This window comes from Strongylocentrotus purpuratus, unplaced genomic scaffold, assembly GCF_000002235.5.
Source record: "Strongylocentrotus purpuratus isolate Spur 01 unplaced genomic scaffold, Spur_5.0 spur5_scaffold_21, whole genome shotgun sequence".
NCBI lineage: Eukaryota > Metazoa > Echinodermata > Echinoidea > Camarodonta > Strongylocentrotidae > Strongylocentrotus > Strongylocentrotus purpuratus.
The window spans coordinates 11,629,218-11,642,291 of NW_022145607.1; the positions used below are offsets into that span (position 1 = coordinate 11,629,218).

The 13,074-nt window shown below is 35.0% G+C and overlaps 2 protein-coding genes across 2 annotated transcripts; one reads left to right on the forward strand and one right to left on the reverse strand.

Annotated features, from left to right (window-relative positions):
- Positions 1-4,298: 4,298 nt before the first annotated feature.
- On the reverse strand, positions 4,299-6,102 carry LOC581894 (uncharacterized protein C6orf203 homolog). The gene is made up of 3 exons (XM_781871.4): positions 5,498-6,102; positions 5,144-5,216; positions 4,299-4,815 (listed from the first exon to the last, which is right to left on the reverse strand). Exons 1-3 carry the CDS (start codon positions 5,986-5,988, stop codon positions 4,633-4,635), a joined length of 747 nt encoding a protein of 248 aa, XP_786964.2. The 5' UTR covers positions 5,989-6,102; the 3' UTR covers positions 4,299-4,632.
- Positions 6,103-6,298: 196 nt separating this feature from the next.
- Positions 6,299-11,506, forward strand: LOC581852. The gene is made up of 5 exons (XM_011668113.2): positions 6,299-6,714; positions 8,613-8,679; positions 9,462-9,584; positions 9,958-10,057; positions 10,469-11,506. The coding sequence occupies exons 1-5, from the start codon at positions 6,543-6,545 to the stop codon at positions 11,177-11,179; spliced, it is 1,173 nt and encodes a 390-aa protein (XP_011666415.1). The 5' UTR covers positions 6,299-6,542; the 3' UTR covers positions 11,180-11,506.
- Positions 11,507-13,074: the final 1,568 nt, after the last annotated feature.

The window sequence follows — 13,074 nt, forward strand, 5'->3', positions numbered from 1 at the left end:
AAGGCCAGGCTATGATATATTTGTGTGCTTATAAATTACTCAAGGCTAAGTGAGAAGCCTTTTATTTGGTATTGTGACATTCCAGTTAAAGCTGGCTGCTATTTAACATGTTTAGTACATTTCAAAGTTATGTGATTATGCAAATTTACTTTCTTTGATTGTAAGGATATTTATTGGAAAGTTTCAGACAAAATGAAAATTGAATATTATCCCATTTAAAGATAAGTTAATGTTTTTATTTTCATTTAAATGTGTTATTTATTTGTTTCCTTATTGTATGTTCATGTACATGTATGCAGTTGCGAAAGAAACGCAAATTTTTTGTAATGAAATAGTTCAACCAGTGTTTTTCATATTTAATTTGATGTTGCCAATATATAATTTGGATGGATATTTTTTACAGCCCCAAAATGTATCATACCCCTTCCAATATTCAAATGAATGGAAGTACCAATGAATTGGAAACAATGATTATTTCAATCATGAAATGAATATTAACAGATATTGATTCTCTATTTGAATTTTATGTGGCATATGAGTTCATTTAAGTGAAATTGTAGATAATAGTTTATCTACATATCATTGAGTAACTGTATTTTTAATGTTTTAAACTTTTAACGATACTTTGCATATAAAATGAAAGTACTTTGATACACTTTGATATGTCCAGGTATTTTAATATAGTAATACATGTATTACTGTGAACTGCAATTAACATACTAAGGGATGCTCAAATGTATTCAGGAATGTAACAATTTGTCACAACATGCTTTTCAGATCAAAGTTCTAAATCAATTTTCTGTAAAATTCTTATCGATACCTGCCACCTTCTATATCTTGTGAAATGGTGCCTGAATTTCAGCAAGGACCCAAAATAATGTGTAATCATGAAGCCTTAATTGTGTATATAATGTTGATTCCTGTTACAGCAATATGTACATGTAGATATTGCTGCAGTTACTGTGGTATATGAATGCATTTGCAATAATTATCTTGCACACGCTTGTGTGTATCAGGGCAAAATTTCCTTTTAGTAAATTTTACACTATCATGTAATTAACTTTGAACTTGCTCTATGTGTATTTTGCTATTGATATATATTGTATCAACAGACCATTTTTACATGAATTGTATAATGAATTTTTATTTTAAAAATCACTGATAACAAATGTATATACCGTGCTTGACACACATAGTTTCTCTGTAACTTCAAATTCACCTTGCACTTATTACTTGTTGCTATAATATGCAAGCTTTAATTTCATGAAGAGCCAATTCGGTTTGAGAAATATTTGTCTCTCAATCTGAAATAATTCTTGCAATTTTATGTTTTGTATATTTTATTTTTTGTCAATATAATTTTCTGTAGATTTTGATACATGTATTTTATTTTGAGCTTTAAGTAACTTCTGATAAAGATTTTAATTGTTCATGCTTAGATTACAATTTAAATCATATTTATGGCTTAGTTCATTACATATCTGAAATTTCATTCAAGAAGTATGAAAGAAAGGTCAATAAACCAATGAACTACTTTTATTATTTACTTTGAACACACTTTATCTGCTAGTACTTAAGTCATCAAAGACACATGAAACTTTGCTTTGATGGAGGATAGAAAGATTAAATATCTCTGTGAAAGTGAAATGCGAACAAAGTCTGAAGAGACAACTACCCTCCTAAATTTTGAATTATTGGAATTTAAAAATTTCCAAACATTTCAAAATTTTGAATTGCTATGTAGGTAGAATAACTCTTTCTTTCTAATTTGTATAGTTAAACAGTACATGTATCTCTTGTCTTTCAATTTTTTTTTTCCTTCTTTTCCTGACATTAAGTGAAGGTGGCAAGCTACTGAATCTTTAATTTGCATTTGTCATTTGATTTGTTGATTTATTATTATTTTGTTAATAATTTAACTTTGTTTATTGTTTGTATTTGAAATGTTAGTAGTGAATCTTTTTGGTGCGCCTGGAGTGTCTTTATAGGCAGATATGTGTGCTATATAAATGTTTAATTATTAATATTATTATAATTATTACCCATACATGCAATCATGTGTATTCAGTCTCAAGGAAAATGCCTCACACAACTTAATGATTATATTTGTTGACCTTTTTTCATCATCCACCTGTATCAAGCATTCGTAATCTCAAGGTTATGTTCTTCTTAAATAAATAAGCTGTATATTGGATTTATTACCAAATTTACTTGTTTTTTCTGCTTCTTCTTGTTTTGTGACATTCGTCTTCACACATGAACAGTGTAAAGTGTGTACCGTGGAAACACGTAAGAAACACTGTTAAAACATACTCATCAATACAAGCTCTTCGTTATTATAGCAAGGTATATTTTTCCTCTCCCTTTTCTTTGAAATGTTTCATTGATGTTTTTTGTTGTGTTGTTAATTCAGATTTAGGGGTGACTGCTACAAATAATAATAAAAAAGCACCTCAGAAATATTGTGTATTATGATCAAATCTTTTGAATGAACAAGGTATGCTTAATTTGTGTGGTAGTGGCAGGCAAACCCGTTTTCTGACTTTGGCCCTCTGCTTATTTTTGTGATGTTTAACTTTTCATATTGCTTCCCCTCTTTGTGAGATTGATAGTCTAGCACACTTCAAATCATGCCTCCAAACGACCTATTTTACCCAATATATTTGTACATTTTATGTAGTTTATGAATGATGCAGAGGTCATAGTTTTATTCAGTTTTTTTTTTAAAGATTGTGAAAAATCATTTATCTTTTTGTTTACTGAACAACAAGTTCATTATGCACACACCTCGGTACGCATTCCAGTTCAGCAAAATCTACTGATGATATATCATTCTCATACATAGGCGTGTGGTCCACAATTTGCCAATTAGCTTCGACTCGATGCTGGATTTCAGCTCGATTTAAAATCATGCTATACTAAAAGTATACTGCAAAATCCCCTCTAGCGCCACCTCAAGGTCAACTGTAACTGTATATTTTTGACGGGATGGCTTGATCATGTTCACAAACTTAGACTTATAGGTATGACATTTTGAAAAAATCTGGCCTTGTGATTCAATTATTTTTAGTAGGAATTAATACAGACAAAAAGTGATATATAAAGTTCCATTTATTCCATCAGAAATACAGCTCAAAGTGAGCACATATCCACACACATAAATGTTATAATGAAGGTTGAAAAAGTCAATCATTTTTGATAATTTCTTCTTGATCCATACTGAAATGATATAAAACAAAAGCACTTTAACCACTGTTTACATTCATTTTTTTCTTCTTGATACTGTGGGGTGGGGCATAATACTGAAGACAAAATAAGACTGACATTATTTCTGCTTTCCTACATGTAGTTTATGGAAATGGGCTAAGTAAGACTTCTCTCCTCTTTCCCACAATACACAATAAACTATTTACAGATGTTCAAGACCATAATATCCCAAATACAGAAATTTCTCAAAATATAATTTTCTATAAAAGGCACCATGTAGGCTTATTCCATTTTTTTAAGATGTGCAGTTTGTATGCATGTATGTTTCTATCTGTCATCTATGAGTTTATGACGTTCCTCATCCACTAAGGATTTATTTAATTTACTTTATACTTAAAGGGACTCATTTGCAGGCCAAAAAAATGAAAAAGTTAAATTCCAACTGCATTTGAAAGATAATAATAATTTAGAACTTCCCTAAAAAAGGTGGGGCTTGAAAATGTCTTCAAGTGGGAAAATAAGGACTATTAGTTGTCAAATCGACTTTAGGGCTATAGAGCCCAAAAGTAATAGTCTTGATTTTCAGACAATTGTACCGAATCAGTGGTCATACGTTTTATGCTGCGCAAAGATTCAATCAGTTTAATCTTGGCCATCACAAGAAGTGGGGTAATTGATGTAGACAAATACTCATGTACCCTTTACAACTCTTTTCATGTTGTTATTACCAAAGAAGAAAAAAAGTCAGTCAGTCACTCAATAGTGTCGGTGAAGTCTAGCAAGTAAACAAGTTTCCTTGCATAATTTGAACATGAGGACACTGCTAACGTTTAAATTTCACAGATAGGACATACATGACATATTCATAATTCCTGCAAAGTTCTACAGCATTTGAGGTTGGCTGCAAAAGGGACATAGTACCTTTAACAGCATATCATTACTGATTACTTGGTACCTGTTCTATCTTTCATAATTGAGAGTTAATATAACTTGACACAACTATTTGTAAAACTTGAAGTTGTAAATATTTCCCACGCTTTATAGTGCAACCAAGTTTTCAAATTACATCACAAATAAATCTTTGAGACAAATTTCCAGGCAGAAAAATATTGTTTAATTGTGGAGCTGGATACAATATGGTTCCATGATTAATATCTTTAGAATTCACATCACTTATTTTGACACCCAAGTACAGTAGAAGGATAATATATTAGATAAAATATAGAATTGGATAATCTGGGACAGTTAAAACCATGCAGGGATGACATGAAGGTTTCAGAAGAAAAAAAAACATCTAATGAAAACTGGAAGGTCTATGGGGCTGTGATTATCTACAAGAATAGTAAGAAAACTGTAAGGTAGAGGCCAGGGAGCTTAAAATGAAAATCAGTTACCGCTAAAAAAGTACAAAGCAACACAGATGAATCACTTTTCTCTAGGTATTTCTAAGTGCTTCCACCTACGTAGTTTTACAGGCGTCCTGTCTGATGGTGTTTTCTCTTCTTTGATTTTCTTCATCTCCACCCTCATCACGAGCGTGATGTGGTTTCCTTCTTTGTTGGTGATGCGGTCTTCCTTCACGACATCCAAGACATCTCCCTCTTGTACCTGAAAGAGGAACAATTACCATGATATATGTTAATTAGCTTTGTATTTAAAGGGATTGGGTAACTTTGCTCATAAAAGGTTTTATGTGTTTTACAGTATACAATCAATATGGGCAAGGATTTTTCTTCCAAAGAATGTATTAACATATATTGTTAATGTATCTTCAGTTATTTTCAAAAGAAAAATTAACTTTTGAGCATTCAACAATGCACATTTTGTCATTATCATTATTATTCAAAATTCCAATTTATCAAAAAAATACAATACAATGAAGACACATGCAACATTTGAACAAAAGTTTTAAAAAAGGAATGTCTGTTGAACTCACCTGTCGACTCTTTTTCATCACTTTCTTGCCGTTGTGTCGCAGTTTAGCTTTGAGAAATGCTTCCTCAATTTTCCTGAGGATACAAACATCGGAATCAGATTTGCACAATTACAAAAAATGAATATGATTTTTCATTTTTTTTGCCATTAGTTATTCTATAAAAGGGGGAGAAAAAAATCCAAAATACTTTGGGTAGATGAACTTGAATAACATTAACAATTCATAAAATAAAAAGAACAGAGTTAATCTATCCAGGATTGTTATCACTTTTATCACCAGCCATCTATCACCAGCCTTTTAAAAATGTGAAGTAAAACCATCCAATTAATGTAAAAATTATTTCATGAAGCTTACTTTCTAGATACTCCAAGACCAGAGCTCAAGACAGCATCTATCCTCAAAGATGGAACATTCATCTTCAAATCTTTCCAGTCTTTCTTGGCACCATCAATCTCATCTTCTTCTTCAGAATCATCAACGTCGCTGTCAACCTTCTCCTCATCATCAGTTTCATCATCTGAGTCCATACCTCTCTTGACAGGTTTTTGTTTTGACTTCGTCTTCTTTGAATAATAGCACACACACTGGTTTTGAAATACTGAACGTTCAACGGCCAAAAATTGATGTTGGTCAGTCCAGCTCCAGGCGATTTTGTTACATTTTGTTGGAGCACTCTTCTCAAGTTTTCTGCATTGCCCTTTCATTTGGAAAGGCAATATTTTAGCAGTAGAACGTGCAGAGAACATAAAGTGAAAGTTAACATGTTTGTAGTTGAGTGGAAATAATAGAAACGGTGATTTCCCCTTGAATACGAGAGATGATAACTGATAAAGAAAAGCTGCCATGCCAACTTCAATTCAATCTGCAACTGAACTGCTCACGACGGCGACGATGCGCTGCACTACAATAATCTGCGCCGAAGCGTCAGGCGACAAAGTCTGTTGTTTTCCGGTGGATATTCGCGAGAGCGACTGATTTCAGAATTATTATGGTATATAGTCGTCTAGTAGCAACTAGGGTTTTTCACAATTCCTCCAAAAAAATGGAACACAGCTATATACATTACAGAACTTACGCAATGTATAAAGATATCCTGCAAATTGTAGCGTAGCGTTTATTTCTCTTTATCGGTCGTAATCGTTTGAAACCTTAACCCGAAATGGCTTACCATACACGATGTTGTTGCTAGACTTTAAATCAGACCTCACCCTTTTTCCCCCACAAACATCTAGATATGTTTATTTATAGGGTACACGATGATGGGTTATTGAGCTATGTAGATGTGATTTAATTAAGATATTATTATTTTCAAAAATATTATCATCTTTATGATTACAGCAATCTGAGCGACCAATTCGATACCTTTAAAATAATCAGAAGGACTTGGGAAAACGCAAACATGAACACAATCTGCGAAACTCAAAACATGGAGACTGCAGAAATTCCAGAAAGTGATTGCCCTGACAAGGATCTGCCTGCTGTTTTTCAGTGTCAACGTTGCAATGTGATAATCAGTGATTCCATAGCATTCACGGCTGCTCATGATGACTTGAAGTCCATCACAGTGAACCGTGAGTATATAGCCTGATACCAGCATAGCAGGGCTGTCAACCCTCCCGCATTTGGCATGTTTGGAGCGAGTCTCACGCCACCTCCAGCCCAGGGGCCCGTTCCTAGAAACCGTCATAAGCCTAACTTCTTGACTACCCCATTGGAACGTGTATTATATAATTAACATTCGTTTCAATGGGATAGTCAAGAAGTTAGACTTATGACGGTTTCTAGGAACGGGCCCCTGACGCCCGCCACCATGCACCACGCCCTTCCCCCCAGCTCTCCGATCCCGCCTCGATGTACTCTCCCGGTTTATAAAAAACCTCCCGTCAAACCACACATAGGTCTAGCTGCATTAATACCATCCTGGCTGTGTATTGAAAACTGTTCTATTGATTCTCAACCTTTTAAAACACCACTTTACGTAACTCAACTGATTTCACTCAAAATCTGTACTGTGACTAGTGAGTGCGACACCTACTAGTAAGGTACTAGGAGTAAAAATACAATTTTTCAACTTACAGATGTTGGAAAGAGTAATTTGAAAATTCAAATCGTGAGTCTGTCAAACTTGCCGATCAGCCACATCATATTCATTGTGTGCAATGTGTGTATTGACTATTCATGTGTGCAATTGCTGCCTCTTTTAACATGTACATGTAGTACCGTGCTAGACTAGAGGTCAATACACATTAGCATTGAGCTCTCTATCATAGAGAGTCAATGAGTGATTTCAAGTTTGGTGTTAGTGTTAGTGTTAGTGTTTAGAGCAGTCAAGACCTCTTAAAATCGAGCGGAGAATTTGCTGATGAAATTAAGAGCCCGATACCTATATCAAAATCGATAGTTTAACACCAGCCGTGACGTCACTACATACTTGATTTTACGACCATGATTTAAAATTAGTACATCAAAACTAAAGATATCATGAAAAGTACAGAATAAATTTACACCTATTTCTCTGGTCTTAGAAAATAACTAATTTTACACGAAAGAATATAGGAATTACGTGTTTCACATATTTTTATTTGATCGTCAGACAATAAATTGGCGTCGTTCGTGCGTTGAATGTGTGCGAGTACAACACTAACACCGAACTGGAAATAAAAATTTGCTAATCCCTAGGGGCTAGTGTTAGTGAATAGGACATTTTTACGTAAAATATTTACACCAGCCACAAAGGTCGATTCAGCAGACGACAATTTTGCAAAATCGATAACACTAGCTACCGGAAGTTGACGATATTCAGAGGTCAAAGCCTTAACACCAGCTGATTTCCATTTCGGTGTTTAGGCTGATGTTAGTGTTTATTAAACACTAACACCAGCCTTAAACACCCAACATGAAATCACTCAATGTCTATGCTTTGCTGGAGTGTCAAAGCCCTCATGCTACTCTATAGACAAATTTCCACATTTCACTATCTGTCCATTCATTTAATTTATTCATCAAATACTACTGATCATTATATTTCATTACTGTTCTCTCAGGCCTCAGACCCTCACCCATATCCATGCTACAATCAATGTAACATCCTTTTTCTCATATGGAAAAATAGAAAAATATCTTACCAATGTTGGGTTATCCTATATAATTAAGTGTGTTTTATTATCGATGGTTCCTAATACACCTCTACATGCATATACGCTGTGTAGTAGTCATGCGGTCATGTTGTTACTTCTTAACCACTTTTGTTTTGGTATTGTTAGACACCGCCAAATTATGTTCTGAACTTCTGATTACAACTTGTACAAAAAATATACTAGTATTAGATCTACATACATTCAGATATATTATAAGCGACTGGAAGACTTACAGGAGTGCCTTACTACGTTCGCTTCCGTATTGCTGATGCTGTACCGGTTATCATCCCATGCCTATTTTCTTTTCTTTGATCTGCCTCATGCCCATGCAGGAGTGAACTCATCTGTAGAATTATCAACAAAGCTCATCACATCTACAGATGGCATCGACCAAGGAAGGTTTGTATTCAAGAAACCCCATGGCCAAAGTTTTACTTTTATGAAGCTGCTCGTCTTGCCACCAAAATATGCTGTAGACACAAACAATTGTTGGCTAGATAAGCCTTATCCATTGTAACCATTTCCACTTTATTTGGGTCCCTAGGAGCAATTTATATCCAAAACCTGTTTGAGGAAATTTCCAATACCTACATTAATCCCGCTATTAAGATTGGGTTATAGTAACAATATATCAAATAGGATGGATGCTGGAATTATAGAATCTGTTGACAGTAGTATTCCAAGTAATCTACCGTCTAATTTGGCAGTCATTCACTGCCAACAATACCAATCACTGCTATTTTCTTGAGAAATTGTTTTCAGTTACCTTTGCTATAAAATACAACAGTAGCCATGCAGACTACAATGTAGCAGACCTTTGGTACAGGGCCACTTATTTCAATCACAAATTCACCTTCAATGACTATTGTTTGCTAAAGTCACTTGATCAGTGATCACTACATATGGATTAAGCCTTGCATGAATTGACTTGTCAGGCAGACATTGATGCACTTTTGGAATTTTTGTAGGGCAGGGTCACATCGTGTCTTTCTTTCAAAGGAACAAAAACCCTGAAAACTGCTAGTGAGCTCAGCTAAGATTGGTTCTTGACATTTCAATCAATATGCTCTGATCGTCTTCAGGAGAATGACTAGCTTGAAAAATGTGTTGACTTGTGATACTCAGCTAGTTGCATTGCTTGTTTAGCTGAGATAGTTATTTTTCTCATATTTTTCACACAGTACCTTCAGCCCATTGGTTTGCCAGGGGTGTAAAACAGTGCTGGGGAAAGTGTACAGAACGACCCCACGACCTCTGGATGACCTCCGAGATTACTTCACATTCGATGTCAACAAACTTTCAGTGTAAGTTGAGTAGTTGACCTATATTGTTCTTTTACATATTTAAAAACAAATTACTGTACGCCTTACTGCTATTTATACAATGTAATATTAGGATGAAACCTTCGTTTTCCCAAAGTTAGAGAATAAGACTACTCTGTACAATTAAATTCAGAACAAGTACTATCATTTAATAGAAATTTTTTATTAATTTTTTTAACATAAATATTAAACCGTGATACTTTTTTCATTAATTTTCAAGTTTGTTTTTCCCCTTACATGTAGTTCAATTTCAAGTGTCCATTCTTGTAGAAAATATGTAGCTTTTGGCACTTTAATATGAGACATTAAAATTACCATCATGTGATTTTGTCACCTTCTTAATCTTCACTCCCAGATACCAAGTTGGTTCTTCCGATTCATCAGCCCTCCCCGAGTCAGAAAGTTCTTTCCAGCAATACACAAACCTGAAGACATTGAAAGAAACAACACTTAAGGTATGTACATGTTCAACTAATTGACTTCCTATCCTGTATTCACTTAAGTACCAGCTATAAAATAGTTGGATGTTCCTGGTCACATTTTCACAATTATTTTTTATTTTCATCTGTTATTGTAAATCATGCCATGTAGAGTTTCAAGACCTCTTTTTAGATGCATCATGACATCATTGTTGGTCAAACTCTTTTTGAGCGTCATGTAACGCCTGGCTGGAATGCTCCCCAGGGAGTGGAGATTGTGCACACAGTGTGTGCGGGCAAGCACTGAATCCAATGACGGGGGTAATAGTATATTTTTAAAGCACTTACAGACATTTGTAAGAAGCGCTATATAAAAATTAAATATTATTATTATTTGTTATTGTAATTTGCCATTGTGAATAATATGCTTTGATTTCCTGTTAACAGCTGCAGGTGCTGATGTGTGCCATGCACCAACGTATCCTCAACATTGAGCAGTCACTTGAGATTGAGGACACCAATGTTGCAGAGAACCCCCTGCAGTCTATGGCAGGGCTTTTAGGACCAGTCAACCCCTCAGGGTCATCCTCTACAGCTGATCACCAACCCAAAGAGGTACTAAAGGGTGGGGCTGCCAAAGGCCAGAGTCTAGCTCTGCAGCTGAAGGGAGGAAAGGATTCAGCTGTTCTTCCAGGAATAAGGAATGGACCAGAAATGGGACAGTATCCCATGAAAGATGTCCAAAGGAGTGATGCCTTTGAAAGAGCAAGCGGCAGCGAAACCAGTGGAGCTACCACAAGCAATTTCAAGGGGACCAAGAGGAGCAGAGGATCATCCTCAAAGGCCTCTCGAGGGAGAAGCAGTCGGGGTAAGGCAAGTGGCAGCCATCCGACATCAAGTGACAGTGACAGCGAAACTAGTGGAGCTACCATGAGCAATTCCAAGAGAGGCAGAGGATCTTCCACAAAGACCCCTAGAGGGAGAAGCCGTGGTGGTAAGGGTCAAGAGAATGCGAGCAATTTGAACCAGGTTAGAGGAACAAAGCGGACCAATGATTTTGGTGAGGTACCTGGAGACCAGGATGAACTTGAGCATGGATTGGAATTATTGTCACCAATCAGGAAAAAGTCAAGTGTAAGACGAAACAAGCCATTATGAAGGTTGAAATTTACGTGATGGATCTTCAGCTGCAGAGAATCTCTTTTCCTGCTTTGGTTTGACTAATCGAACAAACAATTGATTGTCACAGTCAACTTTTGTCACTTGTACAAGTTTATTGAACATGTACTTTAAACAATACTTATTTCAGTACACAAGTACACATATGTAAATTATAAACACAAAAGATTTATATGAATTCTTTTTGGTCATTTTCTAAACATTTAATCTAATATGAAGTAAACTAAATTATTCATACCCTTACCAAGTTTTGTAATTTTCAAGCATGTGAAAAAAAGATTTTTCCTGATATATGTTTCTTGAAAATGTGACATATTACAGCTTACAATGTATATCTAAAAGTATTCAACAAAGGCCCTAATTCAACCCGTCCGCCTTTCATTCTTGAGTTAGGAAAAAAACAAAAAAACTTTATATTAACCAGGGGTATGAATGATTTTTTTTGTTAAATCTACATACTCAATTATTTATATTGTTTTTATGAATCTGTCAAGTGTTTTTTTTTCTCCATATTTATAATGATCATTATGCTTATGTTTTGTAAAACAAAAAATTAATGTAACTTGTGAAAGAAGTTTTCTAATAATTTCATAATACAAATACATTATGGTAGAAAGGGGGTTTGATCAATAAGGAACAAAGATTATAATCTCTTTTGCCTCCCAACATTTTCTAATAGTAAAGCAAATGGTTTTAACCACAAATACGATGGATTATATTTCTGAAACTATCTTAAGGTTATATTTGTAGAATCTGGTTCACACAACAGACTGACACTCAACATTATGGTGTCTCTGAAATAACAACATTACAATATGTATGTATGATAAGGATAACAAATATAGCTCAAATTGAAGGATATAATTGATTTATTTCTAAATTAAAGATTTTTTTCTTCAGTTGTGCCCTTCAACTTGCCCAATTCCCCTGTGCTTCATTCTTTGAGCAAAACAAACTAGGGTGTATAGTGCATTTACATAATTAAGATGCTATAAGGTGCCATTCAGCACTTAGTGTGTTCTTAAAGTACTATACTTACATGCAAGTTCTTTATGCAGATATGTGTTATATCTCAGAAATGCAAAATTAATGTAGGATCGATTTGTATGGAATTCATTGGACTCATATGGCAACAGTAAATGTGTTTGTGGTCAAGAAAATGTCTGAGATAATCAGACTTCTGCAGTTTTATAATGGGCTGAATAAAGAAAAGAAATCAATTAATGCCTTAGGTTTGTTTGTTTGTTCGTTTTCTTAGTTGATACGGTAAACTATACTGGGAGAATGGTTTTGGGAAGTTGCATTGATGGTTGACCAACATTACTTTGATGTAGAAACGATAAGCTAGATTCTAAATGGACAAGATGAGAAAAAACCAAGGAGATATTATTGAAACCTTGAAGTGGGGATGATGGTGAAAAAGAGAAAAGAAATAAAAAATGCTGAGGAAGAGAGGGAATGACGGGATATGCAGCGAGAGATGATGATTGTAAGTTAGTACTTGCAGGTTTCTTTTCATGGGGAAAAAAAAATTAGGAGGATGCAGGTGAGATTTGGAGACAATTTTATGACAACCTAAGTCAACTAGCAATGATAGAAAAGAGGGAAAAGGGGCACTTAATCTGGAAGACCACGATTGGAACTGATTACCGAGAGTTGTGGAAGAGCATGTCTACTGAATCCTAAGGCAACTGAATATAGAGAGAGATAGACAAAATGTCAGCAGACTATTCTCCCTTATTCTATCTTTTTATTCCTTATGTTTGATTCTATCCCTCACCTTTTCGACACTCGCTGCCCCCCCCCCTTCTCTCTCTCTCTCTCTCTCTCTCGCCCCCTCTCTCGCTTTCTTGCTCTCTCTCTCTCTCTCTCTC